The 13,407-nt window shown below is 52.0% G+C and overlaps 1 protein-coding gene across 1 annotated transcript; it reads left to right on the top strand.

Moving 5' to 3' along the window:
* Nucleotides 1-1,862: 1,862 nt before the first annotated feature.
* Nucleotides 1,863-7,473, top strand: HHEX (hematopoietically expressed homeobox). The gene is made up of 4 exons (XM_062214705.1): nt 1,863-2,263; nt 4,193-4,371; nt 4,560-4,610; nt 6,393-7,473. Exons 1-4 carry the CDS (start codon nt 1,897-1,899, stop codon nt 6,609-6,611), a joined length of 816 nt encoding a protein of 271 aa, XP_062070689.1. The 5' UTR covers nt 1,863-1,896; the 3' UTR covers nt 6,612-7,473.
* Nucleotides 7,474-13,407: the final 5,934 nt, after the last annotated feature.

The following is a 13,407-nucleotide window of genomic DNA, read 5'->3' as shown; positions in this document are numbered from 1 at the left end:
CGCCCCTTCAAGGCAGTTCTGTCTTCCTATGGGTCAACTCTTCAAACATTCACCCTCCAACCCTACCTTTCTTTTCCGGGACAGCTAAAGTCGTCACTAGATCACTAGTTCGTTATTCTTCCAGAGATAATTTATATAAAAAAAAAGCAATCTCCCCTCCCCCCTTCTTTTCTCTCCCTTTCTCTCACCTACCCTCAAGGTTTGAACCGGAATGAGAGCACACTACACTCGCTGGGTCTGCACTTGTTGCTCTAGTCAGATGCCTAAAGATACTTATGCCCCCAACTCAAAAAGATCAGGCATCTTCAGGCCAAGTTTCAAATGTTCCAGGTGAAAAAGGCCAAAGGTGACGGCTCCACCGAAGCTTCATTTACCGAATGCTCACGTGCTAGATGCTAGACTGGGAGTGTTGGTCCCTGTCCCCCTCGGGCGTGGTGACACCTGCTCCTCTCAAGCATCCTGTCCTTGGGAAACCGTTCCCTCCCTTAAGGACCTCCTCCCGCCCCCGCAATCAGGTCACGGCGCATGGTTTCAGGTAATTAGGGACGTCTCCTCCCAAACGCATACAGGTCACTGCGTTGGATCTGCCTCCCGTCTCCCGAGGGCAGAGGCCACGCGTGACCCGTCCACTGCCGGCCCACAGTAGCCGCGCAACAAAAACGTGCGCAATGAAACTCGAACCCAGGCCATCCGGCTCCCAGGCCCCTCCTCTTCCCACCCCGGCCTGGCTGCAGCTGGAAAAAGTGCCAAGGCGTAGACGTTAAACCCTGCGCAATAGCAGAAGCTGGGAAGTCTTTCCATTTCCACGACTAATGGAGGACCTCAGCAGAAACAGCTCACCGCGAGGTGTGACGACCGCAGGAGGGCGTCAATCAATAAAATGCCCCCTCGCCCCGGAGGCGAGTGGAGTCGAACAGAGCCGGGGCCACGCGGGCCAGCGCCACCGCGACAATAGGAAACACATGCAGAACGGGGAAGCCCGGCTGCGCGCAGCTGCGACCCCCAGGGCAGGCGGAGAACGGACAGAGGACTGCCCCCCCATGGGATCCAAGAAGACTGCACCGCTTCTGCCCGACGCCGTGGCCCCGGGCTCCCCCTGGAGTCCTGTCCAGAGCAGCTTTCTGCTAGCATCCCATGGAGGGAGGTGGCTGAGACCGAGTCCCGCAAGTGAAACGGGCTGGAGCGGCCCAGGGCCCGGAGCGCCGTAAGTCCAGCGGTGCGGGCCCCGCGGGGTGCGCAGCTCAGGGCCGGGGCTCTCTGAAGCAGCGCCGGGAACCCAGGGCGCTCTCCGGCTGCCAGCGACCACAGCCAGCGCCGCCTGCCTCGGGGAAGGGAGGGGGCGCACGGGCAGCGGGGCGTTGCTCCGCCAGCGCTTGGGCGCCCCCGCTCCCGCCGCATCTCTGCCGGGGTCAGGGGCCCGGCCCGTGTCTGGACTGTCCTCCTTTCCCCCCACCCGCCCCGATTTCGGCAGAAGTGCCTCCGGGCCAGGCCTGCGCTCCCAGCGGCTACTTTCCACGCGCCTCCAGCGACGGCCGCGCTTCTGGGCTGCCCTCGAAGGCGTCCGTGGCCCCGAGGGGTCTGCAGCCCCGAGCGGGGATGGGGTCGCCGGCGGCGGGGCGCCCCGGCTCGGGGTCTCTGGAGCCAGGGAGCTAGCGGGTCCGGGACAGGAGGGGGGGCGGAGAGCTCGGCCGGCGGGGGGCGGGCCGGGGGTGGGGGCGGGAGGCGGCTCTGGGGGCCCCGCGCCATTGGCCGCAGAGCCCGGCGGCAGGAAGGGGCCAGCGAGCGCGGCCCCACCCCGCGGCCGGCGGAGCCTATCGCCGGGAGCGCGGAGCGCGGATAAATGTAGCGCCGCGGCGCGGGCCGGCAGCTCTCGGAGGGGCCGCAGCGCACGGAGCCATGCAGTACCCGCACCCCGGGCCCGCGGCGGCGGCGGCGGCGGCGGGGGTGCCCCTGTACGCGCCCACGCCTCTGTTGCAGCCCGCGCACCCGACGCCCTTCTACATCGAGGACATCCTGGGCCGGGCGCCCGCCGCGCCCACGCCCACCCCCACGCTGCCGTCCCCCAACTCGTCCTTCACCAGCCTCGTGTCCTCCTACCGGACCCCGGTATACGAGCCCACGCCGATCCACCCCGCCTTCTCCCACCACTCCGCCGCCGCGCTGGCCGCCGCCTACGGCCCCAGCGGCTTCGGGGGCCCTCTGTACCCCTTCCCGCGGACGGTGAACGACTACACGCACGCCTTGCTCCGCCACGACCCCTTGGGTAAGGCGGCCGGGGTCACGGTGGGGCCGAGCCCCCCCCCCCGGCGACGGCTAGAGAGGCGCCACCCGGCAGGTGGCAGCGCCCGGGAGGCGGCGGGGGCGGCGCGGGGGAAAGCAATAGAAAGTTGTGGCGAAAGCGACTGAAAAGCGACTTTCGGGCGGGCGCGCGCGCGCGGGGGACTCGAAGCGCGGGCCCGGGCTGACCGCACGGTGACTCAGATTGGTTTTCCTGCACCTTGCAGGCGTCGGGAGGCGCGGGCCAGGGGGAGAGCTGCCGTGGGCCGCGCGTGTCGCCCGGAGTGGGGGGCCCTTGCGCGGGAGGGACGAAGGCAGCGGGTGTCGGGGCGGCGCGGGCCGGCTCCTGCGGGCCAGAGAGCGCGAGCTGCTGGGCCCCGGGTGGTTACCGGGCTGGCCTGGGTTCAACAAGCTTGTGCAGTGAAAGAGCCTGACCCTTTCCGTTCATACAGGAAATCTTGAGTTCTCGATAGGAGTAAATCTGGTTTCAGAAGCTGTTAAGTGTTTTCCTGGCTGCATGAAGCAGACCCTTCCCCCGGAGTAGTGCACGCTGCTGATTATTTTATCGACATCCTCAATACAGACAAATTCAGGAAACACTCGACTTCTGATAGCCGGGATCCGTTTTTCTGATATTGTTCATTTCCTCTGTGTGGGATGTGACTGTATGGCAGCTAAAATAACCAGTTGCTTCCTTTTTTTTTTTTTTTTCTTCTTCTCGAGGCTGTTTTGCACCAGTCTGAAGCCTGACGCAAGCAAAATCTCGAAAAAACAATACCAGCTTTCAAAGCGTTTAAGCGCAGGCCTGCAGAGGCACCGATGGACGGACGGACGGACGGACACCCCCTTTGGCAGTGGGAAACTGCAGACCTCCCCACCCCATCCCGGCGCCGGCCGATAGGATACTTGGGGCGCACCGAATTTGCGGGGCTTGTCCCCTAAGCGCGCCGGCTTAGAATTAAGCCACCCGTGATTCGCGCTCTGGGTGGCCCTTGGCGCCTCTGGGGTCTGAAGCCCTAGGGCAAATAAGGAAGCGGCGCGGCGCGGCTGGGGCCACCAGGGTTTTCAATCTACTCTGCTGTTGGCAGCTTCAGTAGGGACCCTGGAGGCCATTAGCATTTTAATCCATTATGGACTTGATGTCGTTGAACTCGCCGCGCACCTTTGGCGAGATGGAGGGGTAGTGTCTGAGTTCCTTCGCAAACTTAGGTCGTGTTTCTTATTCCAGCCTCGAGGGTTTGGTGCCGCGGCCCCATGGCGTGACTACTCTCCCGTGGGGCCCGGCGCGAGTGGGACCCTCGGCCTGGCCGGCCTGTGGCGAACGTTGTCGCCGAGCGCTCTCCGGGTTTCCTTGGGTTACTGCTGGGACTGCGCAGGAGGAAGCGAAGGGTTTTTCGAGATAGACCAACAGGAAACACATTGACGGAAATGTTGCCATAGCCCACGGCGTGGCTTTAACTGGCCGCCCCCGCCGGCCGAGTGTGAAATCAGAGGCTCCCGCGGCGCGCTCCGGTCCGGATTGGAGGCTCATCGCGCGGCCTAACGGGGCGCCCGCGCCGGTCGCTGCCCGCACGCACAGCCTGCGCTGGGGTAGTGAAGCAGCCCCGCTCCGCCCCCAGACGCACACCCCCGCGTTCCACTCCCTACCCCGAGCGTTTGGAAATGCGGGTCACTCAGGGAGAGGACCTGGCGGTGTAAACAGTTGCGGAGCAGTTCTTGGTGAAATAAGGCCCAGGTCTCTTAAGCCCAGAGATGTGTGCGTTTGTGTCCAGCTGCGCGGGGAGGCGGGGGAGAGTAGTGCTGCCCCGGGGACGTGTCTGGGTGGCCCCCCGGAGCCCCCCTCGCCGCCTTTGTCACCCCGTGAGCAGGCCCGGAGCGGATGGAGCGCGCTGACCTCCGCTCCCGCCTTCCGCAGGCAAACCCTTGCTCTGGAGCCCCTTCCTGCAGAGGCCTCTGCATAAGAGGAAAGGCGGCCAGGTGAGGTTCTCCAACGACCAGACCATCGAGCTGGAGAAGAAGTTCGAGACCCAGAAGTACCTCTCCCCGCCCGAGAGGAAGCGGCTGGCCAAGATGCTGCAGCTCAGCGAGAGGCAGGTGAGCGCGCCCGGCCTCCTGCCGGGGTGGTCCGCTCGGGAGACGCTGGGGGCCACGGGGCCCCGTGCGCCCCTGGAGAGCTGGCCTGCGCCGCCGCCCGGGGCCGCGGCTTCCCGCCTCCCAGCGCTCGCTCTCTGGCCCTCTGGATCCCAAGCTCCTGGCAAGTTTTCTTTCTTTCCTTCCTGTAGGTCAAAACCTGGTTTCAGAATCGACGCGCTAAATGGAGAAGACTAAAACAGGTATCGACGTGGTTCCGTTTCTATGGAAATAAATATTTGTATCATGTTATCTCTTTGCGGGGCCTGTTATGGGCTGTATGCAAAAGTCATTTGAGAGACTATTTAACCTCTCCACCTTGATTCAAAAGGCAAATACTCCTGCCGAAATGCAGGATGAGTTGCTCAGGTGGCAGTAATGCTAAAAGCGCCTAATGCAGTTCCTATATCAATTATGCTTGGGTTTTCACACACTGGCTAGTAAAACTCCCGGCTAATTGTTTTATAAACCCCATATGTTGTTTATCTAATTAACGCAGGAAAGATAAAGTAATTGACAGTAAATGACTTAAGCAGTTATCTTCGGGAGAAAATTGTTTCTTTTATTTACACAGCCATAATAAAACCAGACAGAACTCAAGGGTAAATATAAGGAAACAAACACCTTTAAGTCTTGTTTGCATTGTGTGCTTCTTTTAAACAAGAATTAAATATCAAAGAGTTTAAAATTATTTTCCACCTAATGCCAGCTCTTACAACGATTATAAAACATGTAAGAAAATATTCAAGCCTGTTTGCAAAGTGGCTTAGACTTTCTTAGTCTTTCTTCCAATGACCTTGTTTCGCAATATGTGATAAAAACTAAAGGCTGAGTTTCTAAAGAAGCTCTATTGGCTTAAAGCTAAAGATTCATTTTTGATGTCCTAATTTGGATGCGTTTCCGAAATTATAGGAAAATTGCTACACTGTTCGCTTTGCCAGTGCATATACAATTTCGAGTATATAAAAGATTTTGAAACAAAAACACAAAGTTTTAGCAATGTGGATTTTAAAATATTCGTGCTCATTACTTTTTCATTCCAGACAAGGTGTTGTATTAAAGATAATTTTGAAACCAAAAGTAAAATTCCCATAATTCCAGTACTCTCACATGATTTAAATGTTTGCAGATCTCCCTGCGATTGTCTGTTTGCTACATAGTTTGTGTATGGTGAGCTTATTACTCTACAATCATTTTTTTTTTTAAATCTTAGCAGAATACCATAATGCTTCTGTGTAGTGTCCAGTGTTCGCTATAGACAAGCACGGGATTAGAAATGCTCAGATTTATTTACTTCTTGGTCAAAGCCTTTAGCTTACTGGAGCTTTTAAAAAAGTATTGGAATATGGGAATATTTGTAGGAGATTGCCCCAGAGTTGAAGCATACTGTAGGAAGTCTCCCTTCTCAGCCGGCCACATGCTTCCAGTTTGGCATTTGCTTCTTTGCCATGGCTTTGTAACTTGTGGCACGCAGATGTTTATAAATGTACTCCAAGAGATGAATTGCAAAGGGATTCAAGCTAATAATTTTGAACTTCTTTCTTAACTCACTAAATTTAACATTCTTATTTTTAAAATGTCTAAGAGGTTGCATTAATGGACAAGGTTTAAAAATGTGAAGAATGAAGATAGCTCCCATCTGCAGTGATGATCTCATGTCTTTGCCCCCTTAAAACTTGTAAGAACCACAGGTCTGGGCTGGTGTAAAGTGTTCAATTGGCATAGTACATTGACATTGAGATTTGTGGCTGGTACTTATCTGGCAAGAGGATGATCTTTCTCTGATGTGACAGAAACTGTTTACTTCTCCCAAAGTGAGAAAGTTGCATAAGTATGTGTGTTATGAATTAAGAGTATTGCTGGCCACATTTGGTAAATGAAAAACCAAATGGACGGTACACGCTGGAAAGACGATTCGATTTATGCCTCTTCCTTCTCCCTGTTTCACGATCCTACCCATGTTCATTTTCATTCGCTTCCTTCAGGAAAACCCTCAAAGCGGCAAAAAAGAGCAGGAAAATGTGGACAGTCCTTGTGAGCAGCGGCCAGACTTGCCCGGTGAACAGCACAAAGGTGCTTCTTTGGATAGCTCCCAATGCTCACAGTCCCCTGCTTCCCAGGAAGACCTTGAGTCAGAGATCTCAGAGGATTCTGATCAGGAAGTGGACATCGAGGGGGATAAAGGCTATTTTAATGCTGGATGATTACCACTGGCACTGGCACACAGAAAACTGGACTTGGGAATAACGTTTTGCAACAGAAGGTCTTCGTAGAAGAACTGGAAAACTTTATAAGAAAGGGAATCAATTTTCTGGTATTCTGGAAACCGAAAATATTTGGTGCACTGGTTAATGAACAAACCTACGTTGAAGCCTGCATTTTGACTTAACAGATGGTTCATGTAGGTTGTTTGGGTAAGGTGACTTTTCAGTGATTAAATTCACCACCATCACCACCCCCCTTTAAAACAGTAAATTGTTATTGGTATTTATAAACAGCAATATTTGAAGGTTTCTGTGAACATTTTGTTATAACGTCAAGGTTTTCATAGGGTCTGCTTGAACGACTTTTCCATGACCTGTCTGTACATCCTACTGCGTGGGAAAGCAGAGCAGAACCAACCCCGAATCCAGAGTGTACTTTGGGTCTGGGTCCCTTGGTGTTAAAAGGGAACATTCTTTACTTCTATATGATGGTCATATCCCGATGCCTTAAATCCAAAACCATTTCAATAGCTTGTGTCTGGGGGCAGTGTGTCCTTTCTGTCATATAAGACTTCAATGCTTGTTGTGCACTGTCACTTATTACCTGTTTGACCAAGGTGTTAAGGGGTAGTACAGTCCAGCACAGGCAGAGAAACTGACTCCTTGGAGACAGAATTCATTGCAGGCTTATTAAATGTAAGTAGATTGTAGATACTGTGTTTTCTATCAAACATTGTTTATAACGTGTATATATAGATCTGTTTCCTGTAAAAAAAAAATGGCCCAAATTGTGTGTTTGTGTTTGGTTTTTTAATGAGTAACGTCTACAAAATAAATCCGTCCATGGGACTACTGACCTCTTTGCACGTCTCATCTCGTTCTTTGATGGACAAAACACAGGAACCTGTCCTTGTAGTGCCTTCTGGGGTGCTGGGTTAGGGTGGGACCCTTGCTCCCGCGAGAGTGGATTTGGGCTGCGGCTGGTGATGGGCCCCTGGATCGTAGATCGGGGCCTCCCTTGGCTGTTTGTTAGGGGGCTGTTTACCTGGGTGGGGGATCGAGGGTGTGGGTGTGGCTCCTGTGCGCAGACTCTGACTGGGACAGGGCGCGCCGGGTGGCGGGAAGCGCCGCAGCGGCCAGCTCCGCCAGCCACCCGGGCCCCATCGATTCACCTCTGTCGCCGACCTGGCCCGGGCCGCCGTCCTTGACCAGCGTGAATCAACACTGCGTCATCCCTTGGCGGCTGCTGCTCCAGACCCGGCTCGGAGCGGCCAGGCCGGGGCTGGGGCGGGGGTGGGGATCCGCGTCTGGGGCTGGGGAGCCCGGGTGGGCCCGGAACCGCGGGCAGGTGATCTGCGCCAAGACTGGTTCTTGCACCCAAGGAGCAGCAAGATCACCAGCACGGCTTGGTTGAAAGGCTGGGGCTGCTCGGTCTTTGGAGTCCTGCCTTGATCAGTGGAGTGGGAAGGGGAGTTTGTGTTTCTAAGGAACGCGCAGGTGATGCCAGAGCTGCTGGGCCGGGGACTGCTGGGCAGGAGAACCACTGCTTTTGGGCGCTCCGAAGTGTGCTAGCAGCAAGTGGGACCAGAATTCCTTCCTCACCCCAGCGCCCCAAGCTTCCCTCCCGGAACTCCTGCCAGCCCCTGGAGCTGGGTGGTGGGGACTGGGAGGGAGGGAGAGGGCACAGAGGGAAGCTGGAGGCTTTATGGCAGGATTGAGGAAAGGGGCTGTGAGGGAGAGAAAGTGCTGAGGTGAGGTGGGTGTGGGCTGTGGGTTCAGACAGCTGGGTATTGCTAGCCAACATCCAGGTGCCTGCTTAGATGAACTATCAGGTCCCTGAGGTTCCAGGAAAACTATGACAAAGACCCATGCTTGGGACAGGCCAGGAAATCTCTGTCTGGCCTTGACCTCCATGGACCCCTCTAGCTGGGGAGCTGGGAATACCCAGCCGATGGCCTTCACAGGAATGACCCTTACCCGGGCTGGGGTTTTCCAGACATGGACACTCAGGTGAAAATAGTGAAAAAGTCCTTGCTCTTAGGGGACTGTCCCATCCTCCTCTTAGATTTCCACAAGGTCCCAAGAAGTGCAGGTGAGTTTAGATTTCTGAGACAGTTAGTACTGGTCTTTAAGATAGAGGTATAGGGGCCAGAGCTGTGGAGTAGGAGTTAAAGTTGCCACCTGCAGTGCCAGCATCCCATATGGGCGCAGGTTCAGGTCCTGGCTGCTGCTCTTCCAATCCAGCTCTCTGCTATGGCCTGGGAAAGCAGTAGAAGATGGCCCAAGTCCTTAGGCCCCTGCACCCACCTGGGAGACCCAGAAGAAGCTCCTGGCCCCTGGCTTTGGATCAGCGCCGCTCCGGCCAGGCCATTGCAGCCAATTGAGGACTGAACCAGCAGAGGGAAGACCTCTCTTTGTCTCTGCCTCTCCTTCTCTCTATATATAACTCTGACTTTTAAATAAATATATAAATCTTTTTTAAAAAGTATCAGTCGATGTGGAAATTTGAAGGTTTAAGTTGGACTTGTAGTTCTTGGCCTCAGTACACTCATCTGTAAGAGGGAAGGTGGTCTGAGGGCTGTCCAGGACCCCCCTCCAGTTCCCCAATTGCCAGCTGTTGAGCTGCATTCCTTGGCTACTTCCCCTATTTCCCGTGGCTCCTCAAGGTTGGGGCTCAAAGCTGCCATCCATGGGGTGAGTTTCCCTTCGCATCAGATTCAGGCTTCCACCCCCAGACCCTGCCAACAGGTACATCAAAGCTTCAAGGGTCATAATCTTGTCTGAAAATGGAACTATCAGATTTCTGGAGAATTGGGGTGCTTGTGGACCTACTGTTGAATTAAAGTGATCCTGAAATTGTGTGTGTGTGTGTTGTTTCTGGAGATAACCTCTGGTTAAATATTTATTCTTGGGAGTAACTGTATGATGACTATTAGGCAGAAAAATACCAGTTTTCATATCGATCCACATTAGAAAATCTGAGGAGTGAAATCACATTCTAAAGTAGGTGACTCCCTGGAAGCAGGCTGTTTTCCAATCGGAAGTGAATCTTCTCTCCCAGTCACTCATATTCCGAGTCTAAATATATCCTTAAGAATCAAGAGCATGTGGACTGGAGGAGATACAGTATTCTCAGGACTGGTTGGCATCGACTTTTGTAAAGTGCCCCATTGCAGATTGCCAACGAATATTTACAAATTCTTCCTACGATCCAAGCATTTTTCATTTGTTTGTCTTGTGGCTACTTCATGTTGAAGCAGCATGTATGACCTTTACAGCACAACTCCTGTTTTGTTTTTAACTCTTTTTATCAGGAGATTCAACTTGAAAACGGTTATCATTTAGCAGGAAGACAAACAGAAAAGCACATTTTTGTAAGCAAAACGTTAATGATTGGAAGAATTGCCCTAATTTCACCATGACAGTGTGTGATTAATCCCCTGGGTCATGTACTTACACTCTAAGTGATTCAGTTCGTTGGTCTTTGATATTCAGGGCCCTTTTTAACTTAATAGGATATTGATTTTGTTGGATAATGTACTTTGACTCTTTAAACAACATCACTTTTGGGATGACTGGCCTGCTGTGTAGTATTTTATTTAGAGAACTATTGCATAAGGTTTCTTTTTCTTACTTTTTATGGTTTTCTCAGGGTGAAAGCTGATAAGACATCTTGTGGGAAAAGAGGAAACCATCTCTGATAGTGAAAGTACCTATTCTTTCTTCATTTTTGGCCAGCTTTGGGGGGGGGCGGTTTATTACTATGAATATTCATCTCAGCTAATGGAGATAGGACAGGAATTCCAGAAAATTTCATTTGGGAGCAATGCATTTTGCTGGGGGACATATTTACCAAAGTTACTGCTCCAGTCAGGCTGACTTTTCTTTAAAATCTAACAGTTAGTGATCTTTTAGGTCTGTGCCTGGAGATATTAATGTGCCTGCTTATGGCACGGGACAGAATAGGGTAAACCAATCACTCAGGATGCTTGTAAATGGTTAGGCGTTTGAGATCTTGTGGGCAAAAGAAACTCAGGTTGTACTGACATTTGCTTTCCATCCCGTTTGGGTTTTATGAAACCCCAGCTGCACTCTGTTGGTGTCTGATCTAATTTTGTCGCCTGATAAATTTTTTGAAACTGTTCTTAAATTCCAATGAGTAGCACCTTGGCCATTCCTCCAGCCCACCCCAATATCTGAGATCCAGAATCTGCGAGTCAGCAGCGATCCCTTTCGATGTGGCTGTCGGGAACCCTATCTCAAAGGCAACCCCACCGCTGGGAAAAAGAGCTGGCTGGTTGAGGACCCTGGGAAACCTGACCTCAGCCCCTCAGTTGCTAGCGAGTGGGCGCTCGCTCACCTAGGAGGATCCATCCATACTGGCACACAGTGGGCTCCAAGTGTTCGCCCGGGGAGCTAGAAAGCCCGCAGGACGGCCCTCTTTGGGACCAGCTCTTTGATTCGCATCTGCAGGCGGGAAACCTCGTCAGTCGGATGTACACAAATCTCCGCAGACAATAGAGAGGGCTGAGGCGGCGAGACCTTGGAGCAGGCAAAGGCATTTCCTGTCTGCGGAGGATCTTGACTTTGGAGCTTCCGGCGGTCGCCGCGAGGGTTTCGAGGCATCCCGACACTTTCCTGTGGAGCTACTTAAAAAGAACTAGACAAAGAGAAAATAGTCACCCCCAGTTTCAGGCGATTTTGCAGGGGAAAACCAAGGAGGCCGCCTCCCACTTTCAAACCTTTGTGAAGAGGGTATTTTCTGCCGACCCCCCATTTTTAATCTGGAAGGAGAATTTGCTGTTATTGAAAAAAAATCTTAACTATTCAAAGACAACTTTCCAGATGAGCGAGTGCAGGAAAGAGTTAGTGGTGAGGGCATCCCGTTTTCATAGGTGCAGGAAGAGCCCTGCCTATACCTTGTTTATGTTTTTCTTTTGTAGTTTAATTGTGTCCTTCCTCTCTGCTTTTATTTCTTCTTTTTCGTCATTCCTTTTATCCTCCTTTCCCCTTCCTCTCTGTCAGAATTCCTCTGCCTTATTCAGTTTATTTCCCCATTAAGAACAGAACATGACTAATCTTAACTCTTTAGATGTCACTGTTAGGGCCAAGATCTTCATCAGATTCACAGTGTTAACTTTCAGCAGAGGTGACAAACCTGTTTGAGGGGGATGTTGTCCCTCTAGGGACAGTTCTTCAATTTTTTTATTGCCCCCAAGATAAGCAGTAATAATGTCATTAATAGCAGAGTAATGAATGATACGGGTGACCCCCTTCACAGCCAGGGAAGTGATGGAGCTGACAGAGAGAGAGAGAGATGGCAGCAGTAGGGGTAGCTGCAGGTTGCTATGGCAGCATCCCCAGGGGCTCCTAGGCTATGAGAAAAGGAAATGGAAAGTTGCCCTTCCAGGGACAGGGAAGATCCATGTCCACAGAACTGCAGGTGCAAGAGGGCCGGGAATAATTATGACTGGAGGGTTTTGGAGTTCAGAATTTTGGAGAAGGGATTGTGGACCCATGTACTCATTCTCTGGCCATGTGGGTCTCCTGGCTGCTCTGTTTCCTGGCACCAGTGTTCTCCTCCATCTGAAACACCCTTTCTCCAGATAATCTCATTGGCCTGCTCCCTCCTTCAGACTTGGCTTTCCTGACCATCCTGGTTACAACTGTCACCCCCTCTACCCTGCCCCCTCCCACAAGTTACTTTTCTCTCCTTACTTGCTATAATCAGATGCAGTATTTCACTGAGTTGTCATTTGTCTGTCCTCATTGGTATATTAGGATTTCTGTTTTGTTCATTCCAGCCTGATGCATACTAAGTACACAATACATGTGTGTTGAATGAATGAATGAGTGTAGAAGTATACTGAGCACTGATCATGAATGAGCACACTGTAAGTCCTTCACATGCTTCACAGCATGTAATCTGCACAACAGCCCTGTGAGGGCCATCCTGTTATCAGCCACACTTTCCAGATAAGGAAACTGTCAGCTTAAGACCTCAATTACTGTACTGGGCAGCGCTGTTGTGAGAAATTCCTTCTTGGATCTGTTGCCCCTTGGAGAAGCCATCAAGTCAGGTCTAATTGTAATTGGAAGAAGAGAGCTCGGGTTTTGAGTTCATACATTTTATTTACTCTTTGGCATAATTGCAATGTAGCATTAACTCTAGAGGGGACAACGATACCATATAGGGGACAGCAGAGCAGTGGTTGACTATTGTGTTTAGCACACAGTGAGCTTTTCATAAATATTGTTCTATGGGATGAAAGTGAAAGCCGTGTGCCCTCCCTGAAGGAGAGGAGAAACATTTCCCTGCCCTTCCTAGCGCTCCACCCTTATCATATTTCCCATTCCTCGGCCACTAGAAACACAGCTCCTCTAGATGAATCGAAGAGCAGAGCAGACAGCATGGCACGAAGTGTCTGCAAGTGCTGGGGCAGGTGTGTGCCAGGCTTGGGCCACCACTGGGTCAGGATGTGTTTAGGTTGGTTTAAGGTTAAACAAGTGCTAAAAGAAGATATTTTCCTCTCCTCTTTTTACTGACTTGAATTTCAAAAACTTATTTATTTACCAATTTTATTTGAAAAACAGAGACAAAGAGAGGAAGAGAGAAATTTCACATCTGCTGCTTTACTTCCCAAATACCCACAGCAGCTAGGGCTGGAACCAGGAGATGGGAACTCAATTCAGGTCTCCCATGTGGATGGCAAGGACCCAAGTACTTGGGCCATCGCCTGTTGCTTCCTAGGGTGTGTATTAGCAGGAAGCTAATGGAATTGAGAGCACAGCTGAG

Source organism: Lepus europaeus, chromosome 17 (genome assembly GCF_033115175.1).
Source record: "Lepus europaeus isolate LE1 chromosome 17, mLepTim1.pri, whole genome shotgun sequence".
In the NCBI taxonomy this organism is placed as follows: Eukaryota; Metazoa; Chordata; class Mammalia; order Lagomorpha; family Leporidae; genus Lepus; species Lepus europaeus.
This window is presented reverse-complemented; position numbering and strand designations above follow the sequence as displayed.